Source organism: Mobula birostris, chromosome 7 (assembly GCF_030028105.1).
Source record: "Mobula birostris isolate sMobBir1 chromosome 7, sMobBir1.hap1, whole genome shotgun sequence".
Taxonomy (NCBI): domain Eukaryota; kingdom Metazoa; phylum Chordata; class Chondrichthyes; order Myliobatiformes; family Myliobatidae; genus Mobula; species Mobula birostris.
This window is the reverse complement of record NC_092376.1, coordinates 20,891,791-20,918,962: the sequence shown is the minus strand read 5'-3', so window position 1 is coordinate 20,918,962 and position 27,172 is coordinate 20,891,791. Positions and strand designations below refer to the sequence as shown.

The 27,172-nt window shown below is 42.8% G+C and overlaps 1 protein-coding gene across 1 annotated transcript in view; it reads right to left on the bottom strand.

Moving 5' to 3' along the window:
• cyfip1 (cytoplasmic FMR1 interacting protein 1) overlaps nucleotides 1-27,172 on the bottom strand; it is a 153,337-nt gene that overhangs the window by 56,678 nt on the left and 69,487 nt on the right. The window contains exons 11-14 of the mRNA XM_072262714.1: nucleotides 21,432-21,523; nucleotides 12,271-12,388; nucleotides 8,659-8,781; nucleotides 3,677-3,802 (exon numbers count right to left, since the gene is read on the bottom strand). Coding sequence (XP_072118815.1) covers nucleotides 3,677-3,802; nucleotides 8,659-8,781; nucleotides 12,271-12,388; nucleotides 21,432-21,523 — 459 coding nt within the window. The remainder of the gene's footprint in view (nucleotides 1-3,676; nucleotides 3,803-8,658; nucleotides 8,782-12,270; nucleotides 12,389-21,431; nucleotides 21,524-27,172) is intronic.

Here is a 27,172-nt window from a genome sequence, read left to right as displayed (position 1 = left end):
CTGAAAGTGACAAGTTGATAGGGTATTAAAGAAACAATATGGTGTTGCTTGCCTTTATTAACTTAGGCAATGAGAGCAAGAAATGCTGCACCTTTATAGAACTCTGGTTAGGCCACATATGGAGTACTGCATTGAATTATGGTTGCTCCTTTCCAAGAAGGATGTGAAAAATTTTGGAAGGGTGCAGAAGAGGTTTATTAAAATGCTGTCTGGATTCAAGGACATGTCCTGTAAGAAGAGGTTGAACACTCTGAAGCGGCAGAGGCTGAGAGACCCGATATAAGTTTGTAAGATTATGAGAAGCAAAGATAGTAGAGAACTGGCATCTGTTTCCCAGGGTTGACGCGTCCAAAACTCAAGATATGCTTTCAAGACGTGCTTCTTTATAAAACACAAAAAATGATGGGTGCCTGGAATACTCAGTCAGGGGTGGTAGTGGAGACAAAGTAAGAAAGAGGCATTTAAAAAGGCTCTTGCATTGGTACATCAACATACAGAGAATGCAGGGCTATGGATCTGACATAGGCAGTAAGAACTGGAGTAGTTAGGTATTTAATTTATTGAAGACAATATTAGCCTGGTTTAACCTTGAAATAGGACAGAATCATTGGCGGCAGGGTTATGGGTCTGGTGGCAGAGAAAGATGTTGTTACTAGCTTTCCCATTAAGGATGTCATACAAGCAGAGGCAGTAAAGATGGGACAACCGGCAGAGTGAGGGAGTTGGATGAGGTTTAGTATACACACGAAAGTTGACCCCACATCTATCTATCATCTAGTTGAGAAAATGAGCAAGAGCTGGTAGTGGGGAATAGTGCAAGAGTCATAGAACATTACAGCATATAAACAGACCATTCAGCCCATCTACATCATGCCAAACTATTAATCTGCCTAGTATCATCAACCTACACCTGGACCATACCCCTCCTGTCCATGTACCTATCCAAATTTCTCTTAAACATTGAAATCAAAACTGTACCCATCTCTTGCATTAATAGCTCATTCCACACTCTCACCACCTTCTAAGTGAAGAAGTTCCCTTGTGAAGATGTGTTATGTTTTAAAGAAGTATAATGGTTACAAACAGCTACATAAATGGAATTAGGCATACGGGGAAATGGGTATTAGAAGAGTGCAGGTCCCCCCCCCCAACCCATTCTAATTAATTTTTAGATAAGCAACAATCAGAGTATAATGACCAGCTGCCATCCAGTACAGGAATTGCAAGGCATCTGACCTCAAGACCCTACAGAGGATTGAGGACTGCTGAAAAGACCCTTTTCTACCTATCCAAGATACTTATCAGCAGTGCTGTGTACACAGGGCCCTTAGCATTGTCAAGGATCCTTCCCGTCTGTCCTACAATCGCTTTGTCCACCTACCAGCAGACAGGAGATAGGTATCTCAGCATTAGGACCTGAACTGTTTGGGTGGGAAACAGCTTCTTCCCCCAGGCTGTGAGACTACTGAGCTCCCTGCCACCATCCAGGTCTCATCACTTATGAAGCCCTAATCATGTTATACTATTTACTTCTTAACTTCTGTTATAAATGCACCTGATGCAAAATGTCAATCTTCTGTAATATATTTTATTATTTGTTCTTTTTTTGTTGTAATATTACTTTGTGTGTTGTGTGTGAGTTATTTGTACTGTGTGGTGCACCCTGGTGTGGAGGAATGTTGTTTCATTCGGCAGTATACACGTATATGGTTAAATGGCAGTAAACATTGACCCTGAACAGTTCAGTTGATCAGGTCAAAGGTCTCATTGTTTAGTGATAAATCCACCATGATAATAGCCAGAGGACACATTTTACAGAGGTTCAAAGACCATGCCACGAAGGGGAAAAAAGGCCCGCAACTGGGAAACACACAAAGTTCAAAATACAGACATGAATACCGCTTCAGCATGAGCGTGTAGATATTAAGAAAGAGGATGTGCTGGAGCTTTTGGAAAGCATCGAGTTGGATAAGTTGCCGGGACCAGATGAGATGTACCCCAGGCTACTGTGGGAGGTGAGAGAGGAGATTGCTCAGCTTCTGGCGATGGTCTTTGATCAATGGGTCGGGAGAGGATCCGGAGGATTGGAGGGTTGCAGATGTTGTTCCCTCATGCAAGAAAGGGAGTAGAGATGGCCCAGGAAATTATAGACCAGTGAGTCTTACTTCAGTGGTTGGTAAGTTGATGGAGAAGATCCTGAGAGGCAGGATTTATGAACATTTGGAGAGGTATAAGATGACTAGAAATAGTCAGCATGGCTTTATCAAGGGCAGGTTGTGCCATATGAGCCGATTGAATTTTTTGAGAATGTGACTAAGCACATTGATGAAGGAAGAGCAGTAGATGTAGTGTATATAGATTTCAGCAAGGCACTTGATAAGGTGACCCATGCAAGGCTTATTAAGGAAGTAAGGAGGCATGGGATCCAAGCAGTCATTGCTTTGTGGATCCAGAACTGGCTTGCCCACAGAAGGCAAAGAGTGGTTGTAGATGGGTCATATTCTGCATGGAGGTCGGTGACCAGTAGTGTGCCTCAGGGATCTGTTCTGGGACCCTTACTCTTCAAGATTTTTATAAATGACCTGGATGAGGAAGTTGAGGGATGGGTTAGTAAGTTTGTTGATGACACAAAGGTTGGGGGTGTTGTGGATAGTGTGGAGGGCTGTCAGAGGTTACAGCGGGACATTGATAGGATGCAAAACTGGGCTGAGAAGTGGCAGATGGAGTTCAACCCAGGTAGTGTGAAGTGTGATGGCAGAATATAGTATTAATGGTAAGACTCTTGGCAGTGTGGAGGATCAGAGGGACCTTGGGGTCCGAGTCCATAGGATGCTCAAAGCAGCTGTGCAGGTTGACTCTGTGGTTAAGAAGGCATACGATGTATTGGCCTTCATCAATCAATCGTGGGATTGAATTTAGGAGCTGAGAGGTAATGTTGCAGCTGTATAGGACCCTGGTCAGTCCCCACTTGGAGTACTGTGCTCAGTTCTGGTCACCTTACTACAGGAAGTATGTGGAAACCATAGAAAGGGTGCAGAGGACATTTACAAGGATGTTGCCTGGATTGGGGAGCATGCCTTATGAAAACAGGTTGAGTGAACTCGGCCTTTTCTCCTTGGAGCGAAGGAGGATGAGAGGTGACCTGATAGAGGTGTATAAGATGATGAAAGGCATTGATCATGTGGATAGTCAGAGGCTTTTTCCCAGGGCTGAAATGGTTGCCACAAGAGGACACAGGTTTAAAGTGCTGGGGAGTAGGTACAGAGGAGATGTCAGGGGTAAGTTTTTTACGCAGAGAGTGGTGAGTGTGTAGAATGGGCTGCCGGCAACGGCAGCGGAGGCGGATACAATAGGGTCTTTTAAGAGCCTTTTGGATAGGTACATGGAGCTGAGAAAAATAGAGGGCTATGGGTAACCCTAGCAATTTCTAAGGTAGGAACATGTTCGGCACAACTTTGTGGGTCAAAGGGCCTGTATTGTGCTGTAGGTTTTCTATGTCTCTGTTTAATATTCAAAAAATAGGCAAAGCTAAGGAGTCAATTTAAAAATAATTTAATAATGCATTTATGTTTTTAAAGTTTTTGTATAAGAGTACTGAAAATATATCTGCTCTTTCAATAAAATTTCAACTTAAAAGCTCATTAAGATATAACAGGTAAATACTTTAGAATTCCACCTCAACAAGTGCAAATTTCTCTTCACTTGTGTAATTGTATCTTGTTGCTCTTTCATACTCCTCTGCATTGTCTGGGCATTCTTTATTGGAGTACTTGTCCGTAGGATGCACAAGCTTCCAAGAGTACTGTAAGATAATAAAGTAAACATGAGGGGAAATCATATCGTTTAACAAAAGAAAAATCACTAATGCTGGAGATGTGATTTATAAGCATACACACTGGAAATATTTAAATAATCAGGCAATATCTTTTGACCCAAGAAACAACTAACATTTCAAGGTGCACAACTAATTATCAGAATACCAAAATGTCAAAAATACACTAATATTTTCAAGTACAAAGGACAGGAGGAGACCAAGAAGGGAAAATACACACAGAATGATAGACAGAAAGTAGGAATGATATAATGAACAGACAAAAAGTAGTAAACTGTGCAAATGATTTGAAATTGTTGAATATGATATGGAGGGCATCAAATTGTAAACAAGTACAATTCAAGATGAAATAACTTTTATTCATAAGAAAGAAATTTAGAGTTTATAAGGAGATGACAGACTGGGAATAGGGTGAATCATTAAAATACATGTTTAGCAATTACACTGATGTTTTGTAGTTACCAAATTGGTATTTCATCTCTCCAATGTGGAAGATTATACCCTGAGAAGCAAACTATTAGCCTGAATGCACAAGTTGCAATTTCATTTGCAAGAGCACCACACATAAAATACTGAAGGAGCCCATCAAGTCAGGCAGCATCCATGGAAATGAACAAACAGTTGACATGTCAGGCTGAGACTCTTCATCAGGACTGGAAAGGAAGGAGGAAGATGCTAGAATAAGATGGAGGAGAGAAGGGAAGGAGGACACGCTAGAAAGTGATTAGTGAAGCCAGGTGGGTGGGAAAGGTAAAGGGCTGGAGAAGGACAAATCTGATAGGACAGAAGAGTGAACAATCAGAGAAAGGGAAGGAGAGGTACTGGGAGAGGTGATAGGCCGTTGAGGAGAAGTAGTAAGAGGCCAGAAAAAAAATACCAGAAGGAGAAATTGATGTTCATGCTATTAGGTTATAGACTATTGAGAGGGAAAATGATGTATTACTCCTCCATCCCTGGAGTGGCATCATCGTGGCAGAACTGGAATGGGGATAGGAATTAAAACAATTGGCCACTGGAAAATTCTGCTTTTGGCAGATGAAGCAGGTGTTTGACAAAGTGGTTTCTCCAATCTATGTCTGGTCTCACCATACAGAGCAGGCCACAATGGGAGCAACAGATAAAATAGACGACCCCAACAGATTCACAGGTAAAGTGTTGCCTCACTTGGAAGGACTGTTGGGGTCCTGAATGGAAGTAAGCAGGGAGTTGAATGGGCAGGTGTAGCATTTCTGTTACTTACAGGGTATGTGCAAGGGGAAGATTAGTGGGAAAGGATGAACGGTTAAGGGAATCACTGAGGGAGCAATCCCTGTGGAAGTGGGGGGGGGGGAGTAAAAATGTGTTTGGTGTTAGGATCTGCTTTGTAGATAGTGGAAGTTGTGAGAATGACATGTTGGATGTGGAATCTCATGGGGTAGTAGGAGAGGAATTCTATACCCATTAAGGCAGTGGGAAGATGGGGTGAGTGCAGATGGGAAATGGAGGAGATGCGGGTGAGGGCAATATCAATGGTGGGGGAAGGAGGACATTTCTGATGGCCCGGAAATGAAAGCATCATCCTGGACACAGATGCGGTGGAGACAAAGGAACTGAGAAAAGGGAATAGTATTTTTACAGGAGACAGGGTGGAAGAGGTATAGCCAAGCTAGCCGTGGGAATCGGTAGACAATTTGTCTCCAGAGAGATGGAAACAGAGGGATTGAGAAAGAAGAGATAGACCAAGTGAATTTAAGGGTAGAGTGGAAGTTGGAGACAAAGTTGATGAAATTGACAAGATCAGCATGGGTGCATAAAGCAGCACCAATGCAGTCGTCAATGTAGCACAAGAAGAGTTGGGGAGCATTACCAGGGAAGGCTTGGAACATGGACTGTTCCACGTAGCCAACAAACACACAGGCATAGCTGGGGTCCATGAGGGTGCACATGACTATCCCTTGAATTTGGAAAAAGTGGGGAGAAATTGTTGACAGTGAGGACCAGTTCAGTCAGATGGAGACAGTGGTGATGGGGGGAGGAGGAGAGAACGGGTTTGGTCTTTTGTTGAGAAAGAAGCAGAAAACCTTAAGGCCTTTTGATGGGGGGGAAAAAGTGTACAGGAACTGGACATCCATGGTGAAAATGAAGCAGTCAGGGCCAGGAAATTGAAAGTTGTTGAGGAGATTGAGAGCATATGAAGTGTTACAGGTATAGGTGAAAAGAAACTGAACCAAGGGTGATAGAATAGAGTTGAGGTGGGGCAGGAGCAAGCAGAGACAATGGGTCTACCCGGACAGTCAGGCTTGTGGATCTTGGGTAAGAGATAGAAATGAACAGTGCAGGGTAGGGTGTTTCGTGGCAGTGGATGTGAGTTGTCTAGAGTTGATGAGATTAGTGATGGTGTCAGAGGCAATTTTCTAATGGTCCACGGGGTGGTGGGGAGGGGAGACACCAGTGTTTAGAAATGATGAATGAATAGACTGGAGAGATGGAAGGAATTTTCTATCAAACTACTAAAAGAATATTATGTTTGCTGCACTGCCAATGATTACAAATATTAACAAATCTGCAATGTCTCCTGGCAACAGATCATAGCTGGTTCTCTCTTATGGAATGGAAATGAGTTGTCCATTGTTTTCTTTCTTTCTTTTTTGGCATGTGCCTGCGTGCGTGCGAGTCTGTGCGTGTGCGTCTGTGCACGTGTCCATGATGATGTATTTTTCATGGCTTTTACAAGGCTCAGAGAGAGAGACAGACTATGTGGCACACCACTCCTTACACAGACATTTTCGCAGTGTTTTCCCTTTTATTATTTTATGAGGTTGAGTTGCGTTCTCGACACTCAACCCGGCACGGAGTACTCAGGGGCGGACCTGACTAGCTTTGAACCCGGGAACCTCCGCTCCCAGGTCCGGCGCCGATGTCGTTGCGCCACCAGCCAGTCCTGTCCATTGTTTTCCAACCTGAAAAGCCAAACATTTTCAACTCTTTTACTTGCTTTCAGATTCTTTAAGTTTCACCCATGACATTCATAGAATCTGTAATGTAAAAGTTACAACCTGATGCAAGAACTATTACAGGAAGTATGACATGGATTTTTAAAGACATTGCGAAAGTTTTCATTTGGATGAACTACTTCCTAATGTGCCATACAGGAAATATCTTCAGAGAAATAAAACTTCAAACAAAGAGAAATACTTATGCCATCTAAAAAATACTGATATAAGCAAATTACTTAAGTGTACTACACAATAAGATTCAGAGAGGATTTTAAAAAAATCGAGCAAAACATTGATAAAATGAGCAATTTTCTACAACTCGGAAGAAAAAAATTTACGGGTGAGGAGCCAGAGGATTGGAGTATAGCTAATGTTGTTCCGTTGTTTAAGAAAGGCTCCAAGATAAGCCAAGAAATTATAAGACAGTGAGCCTGACATCAGTAGTGGGAAAGTTATTGGATGATATTCAAAGGGCCTGGATGTATAAGTATTTGTATAGACAGAGATTGATGAGGGATAGCCAACATGGCTTTGTGGGTGGTAGATCATGTATAACCGATCTTACAGAGTTTTTCAAGAAAGTTACCAGGAAAGTTGATGAAGGCAAGGCAGTGGATTTTGTCTACATGGGCTTTCGGCCTTTGACAATGTCCCGCATGGGAGACTGGTCAAGAAAGTTCAGTTGTTGGCATTCAAGATGTGGTAGTAAATTGGACTGAACATTGGCTTTCCAGAAGAAGCCAGAAAGTAGTAGTAGATGGTTACCTCTCTGTCTAGTGCTGAGCCGCAGGGATCGGTGCTGGATCTATATCAACGATCTAGATAATAATGTAGTGAACTGGATCAGCAAATTTGTGGATGACACAAGATTGGCAGTGTAGGGGACAGTGAGGAAGACTGAAGTTTGCAGTGGGATCTGAACTAGCTGGAAAAATGTGCCTAGATATGGCAGATAGAATTTAAGGCAGACAAATATGAGGTGGTGCACTGTGCGAGGACAAACCAGGACAGGTGTTGCACGGTAAGCAGCAGAGCACTGAAGAGTGCAGTGAAACAGAGGGATCATAAATCGAAATATTGAATACAGGAGTTGGAAAGTTACTGTATGTTAAAATTGTGTTTATCATTGGCAAGGCCTAATTTGAAGTTTTGTTTGTAGTTGTGGTCACGACCTACAGAAAAGATGTCAATACAATTCAAAGAGTGCAGAAAAAGTTTACAAGGATGTTGCCAGGACTTGAGGACCTGAGTTATAAGGAAAGGTTGTTTAGGTTCAGACTTTATTACCTGGAGTTTAGGAGAATGAGGTGAGGTTTGATGGAAGCATACAAAATTATGAGGGGTATAGACAGGGTAAATGCAAGCAGGTTTTTTCCACTGAGGTTGGGTGACACTAAAAGTAGAGATCATGGGTTAAGGGCGAAAGGTGAAATATTTAAGTGGAACATGAGGGGAACCATCTTCACTCAGAGGGTGGTGAAAGTGTGGAATGAGCTGCAAGCAGAAGTGGTGGTTGTGGGTTCGAGTTCAACATTTGAGAGAAATTTGGATAGCTACACAGATGGGAGGGAAGTGGAGGGCTGTGGCCCAGGTGCAGGTCAATGGGACCAGGCAAATAAACAGTTCTGCACAGACTACATGGGCCCCAACGTTCTGACTTATTACAAAATGATACAGATGCAATGAGCAAAAGATGCAAACAATGAATTACAGCAAATATTAAAAAGTCTGGAATATATCTATTAAAATGGGACAAGAGAAACTGGTACACTGCACACAGGAGAACAGAACACTAGTTTTTCAAGAATAAAACTGCACAATTACTTTAAGTAGTTTATTTAGGTTTCTTACCACTTCCATAACATGAGCACTCCACTGGGAAAGCAGCTGCATTCCCTGTAAAGCCAGTTCAGATAACTTCTGGTATTCTGCATCAGTCTTTTGAGCTTCTTGTCTGCCTGACCCTGTCACTACCTGCAAGAGGTAGTTAAATTGAAAACGGGAACAAGGGATGTAATGATCCAAAAAGTCAGCTCAACTGCACAGAGTATTCACAGCAACTACATGCAGACTGCATTCACATTCTGATTTCAACAAAAAACATTACACACTTACAGGATAACTGATAAGCAACAAAAGGTTAAAAATGGAATTTCTAAGGTTCTGACAGACCTTATCACTTTTTAAAATTATATCTGTATATCTAGATAACAGAAAAAGTTGTATTTTGTAATATTCCTCTCACACCCCCACCCATCACCACTCTCCAATCAAGATTATAAACCTGTACAAGGTTTTTATTTTCACATTCCCTAGGTGCTTTCTAAAAACTTGGCAGATTGTACAGGTATACGGTAGCTTCCATAGTGGTATATCTTGACATAATGCAGAAGATTCATGATGGAATTATGGCTATTTCATATTATACAATAAACATGTACAGCTGCAAGAAAGAGATTGTGAACCTCTTCCAATTACCTTGCTTTCTGCATTAATTACTCATAAAATGTGGTCTGATGTTCATCTAAGTCACAATAATAGACAAACACAATCTGTCTAAACTAATGACAGACAACAATATCTTTATAGGTCACATTGTTTAATCATTCACAGCCCAAACTGGAAAAAGTATGTGAACTCTTATATTTAATAACTGGTAGAACCTCCTTTAGCAGTAATAACCTCCACCAAACGTTTCCTGTAGCTGATCAGACTTGCACAACGGAGAAGAAAAATTTTAGACCATTCCTCCATACAAAACTGTTTCAGTTCATCAATATTTCTGGGATACCTTGCATGAACAATCCTCTTCAGGTCATGACACAGCATCTCAATTCGGTTAAGGTCTGGACTCTGACTTGGACATTCCAAAGCATGAATTTACTTCTTTTTAAACTATTCTGCTGTTGATTTACTCTTGTGTTTCAGATCATTATCTTGTTGCATCAGCCAACTACTATTAAAGTCCAGGTGATGGACTACCACCCTGACATTTTCCTATAAAATGTCCTAATACAATTTTTAATTCACTGTTCCCTTAATGAATGCAAGTTGTCCAGGCCCTGAGGCAGCAAAGTAGCCCCAAACCATGATGCTTCCTCCACAATGCTTCACAGTTGGGATGAAGTTTTGGTGTTGGTGTGCAGTGCCCTTTTTCCTCCGAACATAGTGGTGTGCATTTCTACCAAAAAGTTCAAATTTTGTCCCATCTGTCCATAGAACATTGTCCCAAAAGAGTTGTAGAACATCCAGGTGATCTTTTGCAAAGTTGAGATGGGCAGCAATGTTTTTTTTTTAAAAAAGAGAGCAGTGGTTTCCTCCATGGTGTCCTTCCAGGAACACTATTCTAGTTCAGTGTTTTTCTTACAGTGCACCATGAGCAGAGATTTTAGCAAGTTTTAGAGATTTCTGCAGGTCTTTTGATGTTACCCTTGGGTTCTTTTTCACCTCCGTCAGCATTGCATGTTGTGCTCTCGGTGTGATCTTTGCAGGATGTCCACTCCTAGGGAGAGTAGCAACAGTACTGAATTTTCTCCATTTGTACATAGGTTTTCAGCTCTATAGAAATGCTTTTGTAGCTTTTTCCAGCTTCATGCATCTCTACAATTCTTCTTCTAAGGTCTTCTGAAAGTTGTTTTGACTGAGGCATGGTGCACTTAAACAGATCTTTCTTGAGAAGAACAGGCTCTGTCAGTAACCTGACTTTGTGTGTCTTTTTTTTAAAATAGGGCAGGGCACCTCTACAACCCACACATCCAATCTCATCTCATTGATTGGAACACCTGTCTCCAAATAGCTTTTGTAGAAGCTGTTACCCTAGAGGTTCACATACTTTTTCGAAACTAGACGGCGATTGTTTAAGTAGTGTACTCATATTGATGAGAAGTACAATTGTCTCTGTGTCAGTAGTTTAGGCAGATTGTGTTCGTCTGTTGTAATTCAGATGAAGATCAGACCACATTTTACAAGTAATTAATGCAGAAAACCAGGCAATTGCAAAGGGTTCACAAACTTTTTCTTACAACTGTAGTTAAGCAAACAATCATAAATGTAATAATCATTAGCTATGAAACAAAAGGTCTGCAAATTTTCTTTGACTTGGAGGATAGATGATCCCTGACCTGCTGCATTTTGTGTGTTTTACTCTGTTCCTCAGGCTCCTGTTGACCTTTGGGAGGTCTACAATATAGTCCGAACAAGGTGACCATCCACTTCTTACTTCAAAGACCTATGCGTAAACTGCCTCGATAGATGCTCCCTAAGGAATATCCTCTACATGCATTGTTATTATGTCCTCCCTTGTAAAAAAAAGACAATACCCCCTCTACTCTTCACTGTTCTTCTGTCATGCCCATAGCATTGGTAATCCAGAGCATCGAGCTGTCAGTCCAGCCATTCTCTAAGCCACATTTCTGTTATGGCTATAATATCCCATTCCTGAAGGCAATCCATGCCCTCATTTTGTCTGCCTTACACGTTAAGCTATGTGCATTGATGCAATTTAAAGCAGTGGACCCACCTGACCCTTATTCTGCAGATGTGGCTACCCATATTGCCAGGCTTACACTCTTTAGTTGCTGCACATACCCATTACTTTGCTCCCAAGTTCCACACACTGCCATCTAGTTTAATCTCTTCCTAGTAGCAACAAGCAAATTTCTCATTGGTTCCCCCTCTGGTTCAAGTGTAACCTGTCCCTCTTGCACATGTTGCCTCTATCCCAGAAGAGATCCCAATGTTGCAAGAACCTGAATGCTTATCCCCTACGTCAGTTCTTCAGCCACACATTCATCAGACCTAACTTTCTACTCATGAATTCACTAGCACAAGGAATAATCTGGAGACTGCTACCTTTGAGAACATCTTAAGCTTCATAACTAACTCCCGATATTCATTCTGCAGGACCATATCCCTTGTTTTTTCTATATTATTTGTAGCAACTTGTATAATAGCCATTGCTTGTTCACCCTTGCTTCTTAAGGATTTTTGTGCAACCACTCAGATTATTCTTGTTTCCAGTGAGACAAAGCCAGAAGCACAGAAACCACAGAGTGAAGTAGATGCCAAGCTATTGCAGTTTCCAAATAACCAGATAGCAGTTAGGAGTTTCAGTGGTGACCTTGACTCCAGTGCTACAAAACACACATTTGTTTAAAACAAAAGTGCTAGAAAGATAATTACTATCTTCATGGAAAATGCTTCTCTGTCTATTTCAATTTGTTTCTATTGAGGACTCAGAATATAGTTCTCTATTCCTTTAACTACAGGCATACATCCAACACCAATCCTAATCCAACAGGATTTCTGCATGCACTATCAGCTTAGCAAAAAGTTAAGACGCAAGTACTATTTGTGGCTTCGTTTGTGATTTCCTATGTGTACAGTGTTTCCTAAGAAAAGCTTGCACAAAGCAACCATGTTGGACTCTAAGTTAATTATGATCAAGAATTATATTTCACATACCTCACTGTTGCTATAGCGGGCAAGCTCAGAGATGAAACGCATGTGATCTTCTCTGATCTGAATCATTTGTTCAACAATGTTATACTGCGGACTGCTGCTAGATGATGTTATGGTCCACCTTAATTGAGAACACATACACAACTGTGCATGAGTAAACAGTTCAATATCAAAATTTGACTAAGTACATGAAAACAAGTATCAAAACCACAAATGGGATGTCACTGTTTCCCTTATAACATAACGATACTGGTTTATTCATTTTTCAAACATCTCTCGCGGCTTCAGTCAGAGGTTCCCAATTGTTTCAAAAGGGCATCAAACATACCAGTGCCCAATAAGGGCAGGTGAGTTGCCTCAATGCTCATTGACTGGTAGCACTCACGTCTACTGTGATGAAGTGCTTTGAGAGGCAGGTCATAGTTAAAATTAACTCTTTATCTGGACTCACTACTATTTGCCTAACGCTACAACAGGGCTACAATGGGTGCAATGTCACTGGCTCTCCACTAGGCTTTGGAGCACCGGCACAACAGCAATACAAATATCAATCAGCTGCTCAATGATAAGACTGCAGCATTCAACTAATCAACAAGCTACAAAGCGGGGGGGGGGAGGGTTAAGGGGAGGGGGGAAGGTTTTTATTATTTTCTCATGTATTCACTTTGAAAACTCAATAAAAATTATATTAAAAAAACAAGCTATAAAGCCTGGAACTCTGTACCTCCCTCTACAACTGGAGCCTCAAGTTCCTCACTGGGAGACTACAGTCAGTGTGAATCGGTAAGAACATTTCATTACTGACAATCAACTCAGGTACACTTTAGGATGTGGCCTGGCACACTGCTGTACTCTCTCTTGATGCATGACCGTGTGGCTAGGCACTGCGCAAACCCCCATCTGTAAATCTGCTAATGATATCATTGTTGTTGACAATCTCATTTGGCAACAAGGAGGCGTACAGGAATGAGATAGATCAGCTGGTTCAGTGCTTTTGCAATAACAATGTTGCAACTAACATCAGCAAGACCAAGGAATTGATTGTGTTCCTCAGGAAGGGGAAGGAGAGAGAATACAGACCAGTTATCATCAAGGGGGTCAGCAGTGGAAAGAGCGAGCAGCTTTAAGTTCTATGAGCATCCTTGAAAGTGGCTACACAGATCAATAGGGTGGTTAAGGTGGCTTATGGAATACTTGCTTTTATTAGTGGAGGCACTGAGTTCAAAAGATAAGCGGTTACGTGGCAACTTTATAAAACTCTGGTTGGGCCACATCTGAAGTATTGCATACAGTTCTGGTCACCCCTCTAGAGGAAGGATGTTGAGGCTTTGGAAAAGGTGCAGAAGAGGTTTACCAGGATGCTGCCTGGTTTAGAGGGCATGTGGTATCATGAGAGGCTGGATAAACTTAGGTTGTTTTCTCTAGAACGACAGAGGCTGAAGGGAGTTCTGATAGAGGTTTATAAGATTATGATAGGCATAGATAGAGTAGGCAGGGAGTATCTGTTTCCCAGGGTTGTAATGTCTAATACCAGAAGGCATGGATTCAAAGGGGATGTGAGAGGTAAGTTTTTTTTTGCTCAGTGAGTGATGGATGCCTGGAATGCAGTGCCTGGTATGGTGGTACAGACAAATACATTAGTGTCTTTTAAGAGACATATCAATAGGCACATGAATATGCAGAAGATGGAGGGATATGGACATTGTGTAGGGATTAGTGTTTGGGTGTTTTCAATTTGCTTTTTAGCTGGTTCAGCACAATATTGCGGGCCAAAGGGCCTGTTCCTGTGCTGTACTGTTCTATGTTTTATTACCATCTCAGAGGATCTATCCTGGACCCAACACAATGATGCAATCACAAAATGAAGGCACACCAAGTGCTACAGTAGGAGTTTGAGGTGATTTGGTATGCCTCCAAAGACTAACAAATTTGTACAAATGCACCATGGAGAACATTCTGACTGGTTGCATCACCATCTGTTATAGAGGCGCCAATGCACAAAATTTAAAGAGTCTGCAGAGAGAGTTGTAGACTCGGCCTGTTCCGTTACAGGCATAACACTCCCTGCCATTGAGGGCATCTACAACCTTGGTTGCGATGGATGACCTTGACTTAATTGTGTGTCTTGTCATGCCCTTCGCTCTCCACGTAGCATTGCAGAACCACCTTCTTGGCTGACTGATCTCAATGTAGATCTCAACCATCCAGACCACTGACCTCACATGGCTGTCCCTACTGTGCCAGGGTGAGACCGGCCGGCTACTGTCACCCAGTTTAGCCCACCTGTCGAAGCGGTGTACAAGGGTGTGTCCGCTGTTGCATGCAAACAGCAATATGGAATCACAGGTGAGAGCTGAATGCCCAAAGGGGACCAAAGGTAACATTCCAGATGATTGTCAACACCTTCAAGTTCCTCATAATTCCTCACTTGAAGTAGCAAAATTGGTTCATTTTTGCTCCCAGCCATTTCTGGCACTTCCAAGTCTGATTGCTTGAAACCACAGTGAGCGAAACTGTTCTGAATTGTCTTACAGCATATTTGTCGCCAACTATCAGTGACAAAAATCACTGCTGTTTGAACATAACTGATGCTATTCAAACTGTTCACTCATAGCATGGTGTAGTGTATAACAGCCACACAAGCGCAAGTGACTGACGCTAGTTAGAAACTGTTCAGCAACAGTCCCATCCCAATTAAGCGGCAGAGTATCCCAAATAAATGAAGGGAATCCTGGTTATTTTCGCTATTAGTTTTTGTTCTTTAAGAGTTGTCCCAAATAAGTGGCTGCCCAGATTAACAGATGGTCCAATTAACTGGAATCCACTGTATTTATTTTGTAATTGATAGCTATTTTATTTCTTTTCACTGTACTTCAGCAGCAAAAAACCCCACAAATTTCATGCTTTCTAAGACAATGATAACAAACCTGATTCTGACAACCAATGCTGGCATGGAAACTGTTATGGCAAATGTTTTATTTCCAGATGGAGAACAAAATTACCTTTATTCTACCACAATGAATCTTGTCTCAAACCCAAGAAAAACTCAAACATAAAACAACCCGGTAGAACCACAGTCCTGATTGACCAGGTAGACCCATCATTTCTGCCTGCTCCTGCCCCACAGAACTTGAGTCTGCATACCTCGACTCTGTTTTATCCCCCTTGGTTCAGGCCTTTCCTACCTACATCTGTGACACATTGCACACTCTTGATCTTTTCAATGACTTTAAGTTCCCTGGTCCAGATCGTCACATTTTCACTACGGATGTCCAGTTCCTATACACTTCTATACCCCACAGGGGGGCCTTGAAGCTCTCTGCTTCTTTCTGGACAATACACCCAACCAGTTCCCCTCCACCACCATTCTCCTCCTCCGTCTGGAGGAACAGGTCCTCACCTTCAACAATTTCTCCTTCAGCTTCTCCCACTTCCCTGAAACCCAAGGTGCAGCCATGAGCACTCACACAGGTCCCAACCTTCTTGTCAGTTAACGTGGGACAGTCCCATGTTCCAAGCCTACAGCGGCATCGCTGTCCAACTCTTCCTATCCCACACTGATTACCTCACTAGTGCTGCTTCCTGAACTCATGCTGAGCTGATCAATTTCAGCAACTTCATCTCCAACTTCCACCCTGCCCTCAAATTTATTTGATCCATTTCAGTCACCTCTCTCCTTTTCTTGTTCTCCCGGTCTCTATCTCTGGAGACAGCATCTACTGATGTCTTTTATCAACCAACTGACTCTCACCGCTATCTGGATGACACTTCTTTTCACCCTGTCACTTGTAAAAATTCCTTTTTCACAGTTCCTCTGTCTCTGCTGAATCTGCTCTCAGAATGAGGCTTTTCATTCCCAAACAACTGAGGTGTCCTCCTTCTTCAAAGAAAGGGGCTTCCTCCACCATCAATGCAGCTCTCACCCGCACCTCTTCCATTTGCCTTCACCCCATCCTCCTGCCACCTCACCAGGGATAGGGTTCCTCTTGTCCTCACCTATCACCCAAGCCTCTGCATGCAGCACACAGTTCTCCAAAACTTCCACTATCTTCAACGGGATCCCACTTCCAAGCACATTTCCACATCCCCCCCCCTCCACTTTCCACAGGATTGCTCCCTATGCAGTCATCCCACCCTGCAAAAACTAATTTCAGGGAGGTAGCACCCCTGTCCCCCACAACCCCATATACCCCCTACCCCCGGTCGACCTCCAAGGGTGTATGTAATACTTTGTTTAGTGATCTTGTCTAATCTGTAAACCAAGTTGGGTATATGCAGAAAATGTGACATTAAAATATGTACTTATATTATATTATATTATCATGTTTATTCTATTACAACTTTAAGCAAGTCTACAGGGAGTTTGGCCTCATCATGTAGGACATCAACAGAGTAGCTCCTTAGCAGCTAGCCAACTAGTTTAAATAACGTTAGCTATGCTAATGAATGAATGACACCTGTTAAACTCACCTCAACATGTCTTTTACAGTCTTAACCCACCATGGGTAATAGAAAAGTCACTGTTGCAAACAGTGCAGCGAGCAACACTGTCATTATTTTTGAGGTCGACTGTAAAGCCTGCCCACAGAGAAAACTGATAGGTCTACTTAGCATGAAGAGAGACGAATCACGATGCTCGCTCTCACTCTCAAAAAAATCGATTTCCAGGATATTGTATATAATTTCTGGGCATCAGGGTGCCGCTATCGATATGCGGGAGACTCCCGGAACTTCCGGGAGAGGTGGGATGTCTGCCTATGCGACTCCCTTGTCCAATCGTCCCTCCCCACTAATCTCCCTCCTGATACTTATCCTAGCAAACAGAGCAAGTGCCACACCTACCCCTACACCTCCTCCCTCATTACCATTCAGGGCCCCATACTGTCCTTCCAAGTGAGGTGACACTTCACCTGTGAGTCTGTTGGGGTCATCTACTGTATCCGGTGCTCCCGGTGTGGCCTCCCGTACAGCACAAAAAGCAGGATTTCCTGGTGGCTACGCATTTCCATTCTATTTTCCATTCCCATTCCGACATGTCAATGCATGCCTCCTCTACTGCTAGGATGAGGTGAGGATAAGGATGAGGCCACACTCAGGTTGGAGGAGCAACACCTGGATAGGTCTGAGTAGCCTCCAACCTGATGGCATGAACTTCCGGGAATTGCCCCCACACCCACCTTCACAATTCCCCGAAGTTCATGCCATCAGGTTGTGTTTCCCTCTCTCACCTCATCTCTTGTTAGGGAAAGTGAAACAGTAATAAATGGGAGCTACAGGGAGGTAGTCACCCCAAGGCTACAGGAGACAGATAAATGGGTGACTGTCAGAAGAGGGAAGGGAGAACATCAGATAGCGGAGAGCACCCTGTGGCCATTCCCCGCAACAATAAGTACTCCATTTTGAGTACTGCTGCGTGCACAACTTGCCTGGGTGAAGCAACAGTGACCGTGCCTTTGGCACGGAGTCTGGCCCTGTGGCTCAGAAGGGTAGGGAACTGAAGAGGAGGGCAGCAGTAATAGGGGACTCTATAGTTGGGGGACAGATAGGTGATTCTGCGGACGCAAAAAGGAAACACAGGTGCCAGGGTCCGCAACATTTCTGATCACATCCACAATATCCTGAAAAAGGGTAAGCACCAGAAGTCGTAGTACATATTGGTACTAACGACATAGGAAGTAAAAGGGAGGTGGTCCTGAAAAAGAATACAAGGAGTTAGGAAGGAAGCTGAAGGATAGTAAGGATAGTAATCTCGGGATTGCAACCTGTGCCTCATGACAGTGAGGACTGGAACAGAACGAAGTGGCAGATGAATGTGTGGTTAAAGAATGGGAGCTGGGGGCAGGGATTCAGGTTTCTGGATAATTGAGACCTCTTCTGGGGAAGGTGTAACCAGTACAAAAGGGATGGGTTCCACCTGAATCCGAGGGGGACCAATATTCTTGCGGGCAGGTTTACGAGAGTTGTTGGGAGTGGTATAAACTAATATGGCAGGGAGGTGGGAACCAGTATGATGGAGCTGAGGATGAGCCAGCAGGTTTACAAGTAGATGATGGACGTTAACATGAATGTAAGAATGGACATGCCAATGATTGGGTACAAGTGCAAAGCAGAGAGTTAGATTGTACCACAGAGACAAAATTCAAAAGGGCGAAGAATGCAGGACTGAAGGCACTGTATTTGTATGCGCATAGCATTTGGAATAAGGTGGACGAACTCGTGGCGCAATTAGAGATTGGTCAGTATGACGTTGTGGGCACCACTGAGTGTGGCCGAAAGAAGGCCATAGTTGGGAGCTTAACATCAAAGGATACACTTTGCATTAAAAGAACAGGCAGGAAGCCAAAGGCAGTGGTGCAGCTCTGTTCATAAGAGATGGAATTACATCTTTGGAAAGAGGTGACATAGGGCCAGAGAATGTTAAATCTTTGTGGGTGGAGTTAAGAAACTGCAAGGGTAAAAAAAACCATTATGGGAATGAGATGTAGGTCTCCAAATAGTAGCCAAGATGTGAGATTGAGATTGCAAAGGGAGCTGGAAAAGGCATGTAATAAGAGTAATGACATAGTTGTAACGAGGGACTTCAATTTGCAAGGGGATTGGGAAAATCAGGTTGGTATCGGATAGCAGACAAGGGAAGTTAGATGATTGCGAAACATTAAAATACAACAAAAAGGCAACTAAAAAAGCTATAAAAAGGGAAAAGATGAAAAATGAAGGGAAACTAGCAGGATATCAAAAGCTTTTTTCAGTTATGTAAAGAGTAAAAGGGTGGGGGGGGGGGGGAGCGAGAGTTGATATTAGACCACTGGAAAATGAGTTAGTAATGCGGGACAAATAAATGGCAGATGAACTGAATGGGTATTTTGCATCAGTCTTCACTGTGGAATACACTAGTAGTGTGCCAGAGGTCTGTGAGTGTCAGGGAGCAGGAGTGAGTGCCATTGCTATTTCAAAGGAAAAAGTGGGAGGCAAACTCAAAGGACTTAAGGTGGATAAGTCACCTGGAACTGACGGACTACATCCCAGAGTCCTGAGAGAGGTCACTGAAGAGATAACGGTTGCATTGTTCATGATCTTTCAAGAATCACTTGATTTTGGCATGGTCCAGGAGGATTAGAAGATTGCAAGTGTCACTCCACTTTTTAAGAAGGGAGGAAGGCAAAAGAAAGAAAATTACAGGCCAGTTAGCCTAACCTCAGTAGTTGGGAAAGTGTTGGAGTCTATTATTAAGATTGAGGTTTCAGGGTACTTGGAGACTAATAAAATAAATCAAAGTCAGCACAGTCTATGTAAAGGGAAATCTTACAGAGCAAGCAGGATGGACAAAGGAGAGGCGGGGATGTCATTTACTTGGATTTTCAGAAGGCATTTGATAAGGTGCCACACGAGGCTGCTTAACAAGATAAAATCCTATGGTGTTACAGGAAAGATACTCGCATGGATAGAAGAATGGCTAACAGGCAGGAGGCAGCGAGTGGGAATAAAAGGGGCCTTTTCTGGTTGGCTACCAGTTACTAGTGGTGTTCCTCAAGGGCCAATATTGGGATGGCTACTTTTCACAGTTTTTGTCTAATGATTTAAATAATGGAATTGATAGTTTTGTGGCAAAGTCTGCTGATGATACAACGTTACGTGTAGGGGGAGGTACAGCTCAGGAAACAATGCGATTGCAGCAGGACTGAGACAAATCCGAAGATTAGGCAAAAAATGGCAGATGGAATACTGTGTTAAGAAATGTATGATAACGCATTTTGGTAAAAGGAACAATAGTGCAGATTATTACCTAAATGGGGAGAGAGTTCAAACATCACAGGTACAGAGGGACTTAGGAGTCCTCTTAAAAGACTCCCAGAAGGTTAATTCACATGTTGAGTCTGTGGTAAAGAAGGCAAATGCAATGTTGGCATTTATTTCAAGGGGAATAGAATATATAAGCAAGGAGATAATGCTGAACCTTTTTAAGATACTAGTCAGGCTGGATTTGGAGTATTGTTGACAGTTTTGGGCCCCATATCTCAGAAAGGATGAGTGTCATTGGAGACGGTCCAGAGGAGGTTCATGAGGATGATTCCGGGAATGAAGGGGTTAACACATGAGGAGCGTTTGGCAGCTTTGGGCCTGTACTCACTGGCATTTAGAAGAATGCATGAGGATCTCATTGAAACCTACCGAATGTTGATAGAACTAGATCGGGTGTATGTGGTGAGGATATTTCCTCTGGTGTGGTTATCCAGAACTAGAGGACACAGCCTCAAAACTGAGGGATGACCTTTTACATCAGAGGTAAGGAGGAATGCTTTTAGCCAGAGAGTGGTGAATCTGTGGAATGCTTTGCCACAAACTGCGGTGGAGGCCAAGTCCATGGATATATGTAAGGCAGAAGTTGATCGTTTACTATCGGTCAGGGCATCAAAGGATAGGGCGAGAAGGCAGGTGTATGGGGTTGAGTGGGATCTGGGGTCAGCCATGATGGAATGGCAGAGCTAACTCAATGGGCTAAATATCCTAATTTTGCTCCTATGTCTTATGGTCTTAACCTGCCCATCACCTCCCTCTGATACACCTTCCCCTTCTCTTTCTTCCCCGGTCTTCTGCCCTCTCCTATCAGATTCTCCCTTCTCCAGCCCTTTATCTTTCACTAATCAACTTCCTAACTCTTTACTTTGCCCCCTCCCCTGTTTCAACCGTCACCTGGTACTTCTTCCTCCCCTCCCTCTACCTTCTTATTCTGACCTCCCCTTCCTTTCCAGTCCTGATGAAGCGTCTCAGCCCAAAATGTTGACTGTTTACTCTTCTCCATAGATGCTGCCTGGCCTGATTAGTTCTTCCAGCATTTTGTGTGTGTTGCTTTGGATTTCTAGCATCTGCAGATTTTCTCGTTTGTTTTTTTCTTTTTCAATAATCTTATGTCCTTTGCCATCAAGACAGATGCTGAATTAGGGGTGGCCTTGTGCAAAGCAGCAAAAATTTCCTGTAAATGGAACGTTTCCTAAACTTGACCGAAATGAATTGACTAAAGTCATGCAATGGTATGGCCATGAACTAAACAGAAATTACACTGCTTCCAGCTGCCACCCACTATCCCCTCACATCATACTTACCTTTGTACTGAGTGCAGCACTGTATGTTTACATATTCACAAGCCAAGTGATTCATAACCTTACCTTGATTTGTTGTCCTCAAAATGAGCACTTGTCTTGATATACCTGGCCAACTCTATCTGCATGTCACCAAATAATGGTACAACCTGCAGTTGCTGCAAAGTGACAAAGATAAAACATTTTAAAGACATTTTTTATGGAAGTTATCAATTCTGTAAAACTTTCAAATTTAAGTTTTATAATAAAGGAGTCTCATTTTACTACCAAATGGGGGGGGGGCCTTGTCTGAAAATCAAAGTAACAGACTAAGTCTAAAAATCACCAGCTTTAAGAAATTCTGTACATACCTCTCTCGAACCAAGGCCAATTAGGCAATGCTTATTTTAAGTGCTGATGATGATGGGAGACACCACGATCAATGTCAATCTTGTCCTCACTGACACTTTCACATATGGATAAGTTAAAGGAGGAATGGGGTAGAGAATTAAAGTGGCAAGCTATTGTGGTTTCTTGCATTGCACCAAAAAGACCTATTACATCCTTTAAGACTCAATGCTGAACTTAACAATTTCATCTATCTTTTCTCCAACTATCAGAAATGGCTAGATCTGCTACAAATTTATCCATTGGTAAGATTAACTGAGTTTTTTTCTTTCTTTAGACACAAATTGATCTGTTGGGCACTTCCAAATTTGTTTTACCAACCTCTCCCCCACTCTCAACAACTTGAGATATACAGGTGGACCCATTATCCGGACGTTCGCTTTACGACACCTCGCTGTTACAAAAGACCTACATTAGTCACCTGTTTTCGCTAACAGAAGATGTTTTCACTGTTACGAAAAAAGGCAGCGCACCCAAACAGCCAAGCTCCTCCCCCGGAACTACACTCTAGCCACCATTGCTTAAACAGGTGCTTTATCTCGATTTATTTTGTGCATCCGTTAGCAAGATGAGTTCTAAGGTATCGCAAAAGCCTAAAAGAGCTCGTAAGGGTGTTACACTTAGCATAAAACTAGATATAATTAAGCATTTCGATCATGGTGAACGAAGTAAGGACATTGTCTGCGTGTTGAACTTGCCCGAGTCCACCATTCGCACTATTTATACGCAGAAAGAAAGAATTTTGAAAGCTGCCAATGTTACTGTTGGTTCTGCTCGTAGCAAAGTGGTCTCTCTTAGTCGGCATCCAATAATGGATAAAGTGGGAAGTCTATTGCTTGAGTGGATTGATGGGTGTACAAAGCGTAGTGTTCCGTTAAGTTTTCTTATACTTAAGGAGAAATCAGTCAGTCTTTTTAATAAGCTGAAACAGAAAGCACTGGACGATGGTGATGAAAGTGTTGCGAAAGTGGAATTTAAAGGTCATGGGTGGTTTGGTCAGTTTCTGAGGCGAGGGCAGCTTCATAGTTTAACGTTTACCGGACAGAGTGCTTCGGCTGATACTGAAGCTACCAAAAAGTTCCCAGCAGAACTGAAGAAAATAATTACAGAAGGTGGTTATTCGTATAAAGCAAGTGTTTAATTGTGACGAAACTGCAATTTATTGGAGTTTTCCCGATTCCGGTAAGTGAAACTACACTGTACATACATTATTTCTACTTTATATAGGCTGTGTATTTTTATGTGTTATTTGGTATGATTTGGCAGCTTCATAGCTTAAAGATTACTGAACAGTGTTTCTGCCGAGAGCACTTGCGCCGTGTTTCTGCCAAGAGTGCTGCCGTGAGATTTTCGCTGCGCTAGACAGTGCAGCAGAAAAGTACTTCTACTTTATATAGGCTGTGTATTTATCATATCATTCCTGCTTTTACTATAGGTTACTGTTATTTTAGGTTTTATGTGTTATTTGGCATGATTTTGTAGGTTATTTTTTGGGTCTGGGAACACTCAAAAATGTTTCCCATATTAATAAATGGTAATTGCTTAGTCACTTTATGACATTCTGGCTTACGAACTGTTTCATAGGAACGCTCTACCTTTGGATAACGGGGGAAACCTGTATAGTGGATTCTAGTTAATTGAGACACATTGGGACCAGGACATTTTGGCCCAGTTAAGTGGCTACCCAACTACCCAGAATTTTATGGAAATAGTTAAAAAGGAATCAAAAGACAAAATGAGTAACAGATTATGTACAGTATTTAAATGAAATACAGAAAAAATAGAACACTACTAATACTACTACAGTACTATAAAACTGTGTATTAGTTTCTAATAGTTTTTGATGATGGAATTTCATCCAGTGTACAATGGTGTGTTCTTTTGATTGACTGTAAATGAACAAAATCAGTGCAGGCACCTGGTGCAGATAATGGACTGCCTTTATTGCCTTCCTGTATGAAGTAGTGTCATAGTCTAACAGTAAATTATGGCTCTTCATTTATCTCTGCCAGTGGGTTATGAGTAGTGACAGGTAGATGGCTTTTAATTTGGTGCAGTCACAAAATGATCAAAAATCACTGCTTCGGAATCAGCATTCGTCAACCCAAATGGAAAACATAACACAAACACGTGCAACTGACGCTATTTAAAAACTGTTTGCTCTAAGGACAGAGCAGTGTCTATCAAACACACAAATGCACATGACTGACGCTAGGCAGAAACTGCTCGGCATGTCTCCTGCCCCAATTAAGTGGCACAGTGTTGCAAATAACAAAGGAAATCCCAGCTTTTTTCTCAATTAGTTTTTGTTCTTTCAGAGTTGTTTCAAATAACTGACTGTCCTGATTAACTGGATTCTACTGTACTTTGTTCTCTCACTATCTCAGTTATGAAAAAGGTCTTTTGACCGAACATAATAACTTTTCATAGATACTGTTTGACATGTGGAGTGCTTCCAGCATTTGTTTGATTTCAATTTTCACTAGATAGTAAATAGATTAGCAATTCCTTCCCTTAAAGGTGCTTTGATCAATAGGGGTTGGTTAAAGAAGGCTAATTTGACAGAAGATAATCATTGTAGGGCTGAGGTGGTTAGAAATGTGGCTTACCCAGGTAACCAGGTTTTCCAATTTCAGGAAACAAGACCTAGGAAAATGATCAACTGCGTACTTATGTGCATTCATAATTACCTAATTTCTCTTCAGTTTGTGCCCCGATCCATTGGACTGCTTTGTCCACCCAACCCATAAATAATCCAGTTTGCTTAAACCTGATTTACTAGACTCATACCATTTTCCCAATGAAAATGATTTTCAACTATATTTAAGTAAATTCTAACAAATGCTATTCTGCAATACTCAGCTGAGAACATCAGGTAAATGTTGAGACTGATAAAGTGAATGCACACAAAAAGTAAAAGTGGGTCAAGTATTTAAGTGATTTCTTTCAGGGACATTTTTGTTGTTGTTTAGCTTCAACACCTAATCATGTTCAAAGAGAACACTGATCAAGTACTACAAACATCACAAATGGAGATAATGCTGAGCCTTTAATAAGACACTAGTCAGGCTGTACTTAGAGTATTATCAAGAGTTTTGGGCCATGTATCTCAGAAAGGAGTCCGGAGGAGGTTCACGAGGATGATTCCGGGAATGAAGGGAGTAACATATGACAAACAAGAGAAAATCTGCAGATGGTCGAAATCCGAATAGCACACACAAAATGTTGGAGGAACTCAGCAGACCAGGCAGCATCTATGGAAAAACGTAGTTGACATTTCAGGCCAAGACCCTTTGGCAGGGCTGGAGTAAAAAAGATGAGGGCTAGATTTAAAAGGTGGGGGAGGGGAGAGAGAAACACATGGTGATAGGTGAAACTGGGAGGGGGAGGGATGAAGTAAAGAACTGGGAAGTTGATTGGTGAAAGAGATATAGGGCTGGAGAAGGAGTAGTCCGATAGGAAAGAACAGAAAGCCATGGAAGAAAGAAGACGGGGTTGGAATACCAGAGAGAGGCAATGGGCAGGGCAGGAGATAAAGTGAGAGAGGGATAAAGGGATGGGGAATGGTGAACAGGGGGTGGGTGGGGGCATTACCAGAAGTTCAAGAAATCAATGTTTGTGCCATCAGGTTGGAGGCTACCCAGATGGAATATAAGATATTTTTCCTCCAACCTGAATGAGGCCTCATTGTGACAGTAGAGGAGACCATGGATTGACATAACAGAATGGGAATGGGAAGTAGATTTTAAATGGGTGGCCACTGGGAGATCCCGATTCTACCGGTAGATGGACCATAGGTGCTCGGCAAAATGGTCTCCTAATCTACGTCAGGTCTCACTGTTATATAGGAGGCCACACCGGGAGCATCGAACACAGTATATAACCCCGACAGACTCATAAGCGAAGTGTCGCCTCACCTGGAAGGACTGCTTGGGGTCCTGAATGGTAGTGAGACAGAGGGTGTAGGCGCAAGTGTAGCACTTGTTCCGCTTGCAAAGATAAGTGCTAGGAGGGAGATCAGCGGGGAGGGACTATTGGACAAGAGAATTGCATAGGGAGAGATTCCTGTGGAAAGCAGGAAATTGGGGGGAGTGGGGGGGGTGGAGGAGATGTGCTCTGGTATTGAAACATATCTTTCCCTCCCCCACACTTTCTGCTTTCCACAGGGATCACTCTCTACTCGACTCCCTGGTCCATTCATCCTTTCCCACTGATCTCCCTCCTGGCACTTATCCTTGGAAGCGGAACAAGCGCTATACCTGTTGAAGCACATTATCCCTTCCCCCACCTTCTGCTTTCTGCAGGGATCTCTGCATACACGACTCCCTCGTCCATTCATCCTTCTCCACTGATCTCCCTCCTGGCATTTATCCTTGCAAGCATAACAAGTGCTATACCTAAACCACCATTCAGGACCCCAAACAGTCCTTCCAGATGAGTCGACAGTTCACATGTGAGTCTGTTGGGGTCATATACTGCGTCCCGTGCTTCTGGTGCGGCCTCCTGTTTATCGGCGAGACCAATATAGATCGGGAGACCGTTTCGCCAAGCACCTACGCTCCGTCCGCCAGAGGAATCAGGATTTCCCCAGTGGCCACCCATTTTAATTTCTCTTCCCATTCCCATTCTGATACGTCAATCCACGGCCCCCTCTACTATCACGATGAAGCCACATCCAGGTTGGAGGAACAAAATCTTACATATTCCATCTGGGTAGCCTCCAATCTGATGGCATAAACATCAATTTATTGAACTTCCGGTAATGTCCCTCGCCCCTTCACCATTCCCCCATCCCCTGTTCCTTCTCTCACCTTCTCTCCCTGCCTGCCCATCTGACGCTCCTCCTCACTTTTCTTTCTTCCACGGCCTTCTGTCTCTTTCACCAATTTATTTCCCAGCTCTTTACTTCATCCCTCCCCCTTCAGGTTTCACCTATCACCTTGTGTTTTTTCTCTCCCCCCCTCCTTCAAATCTACTCATCCTTTTTTTTATCCAGTCCTGCCAAAGGGTCTCGGCCCGAAATGTCGACTATACTTTTTTCCATTAACATGAGGAGCTGATCCTGTACTCACTGGAATTTAGGAGAATGCGGGGGGGTGGGGGGGGGGAGAGAAATCTTTTTGAAACGTACTGGATGTTGAAAGGACTAGGTAGGGTGGATGTGGAGAGGATGTTTCCTGTGGTAGGGATATCCAGAACTAGAGGGCAAAGCCTTAAATTTGAGGTGAAACCCATTAGAACAGAGGTAAGGAGGAGTTTGTTTCACCAGAGAGTAGTAGATCTGTCGAATGTTCTGCCACAGACTGCGGTGGAGGCCATCCATGGGTATATTTAAGGCGGAAGCTGCTCATTTCCTGATCTGTCAGGGGATCAAAGGATATGGCGAGAAGGCAGGTGTATGGGGTTGAGTGGGATCCAGG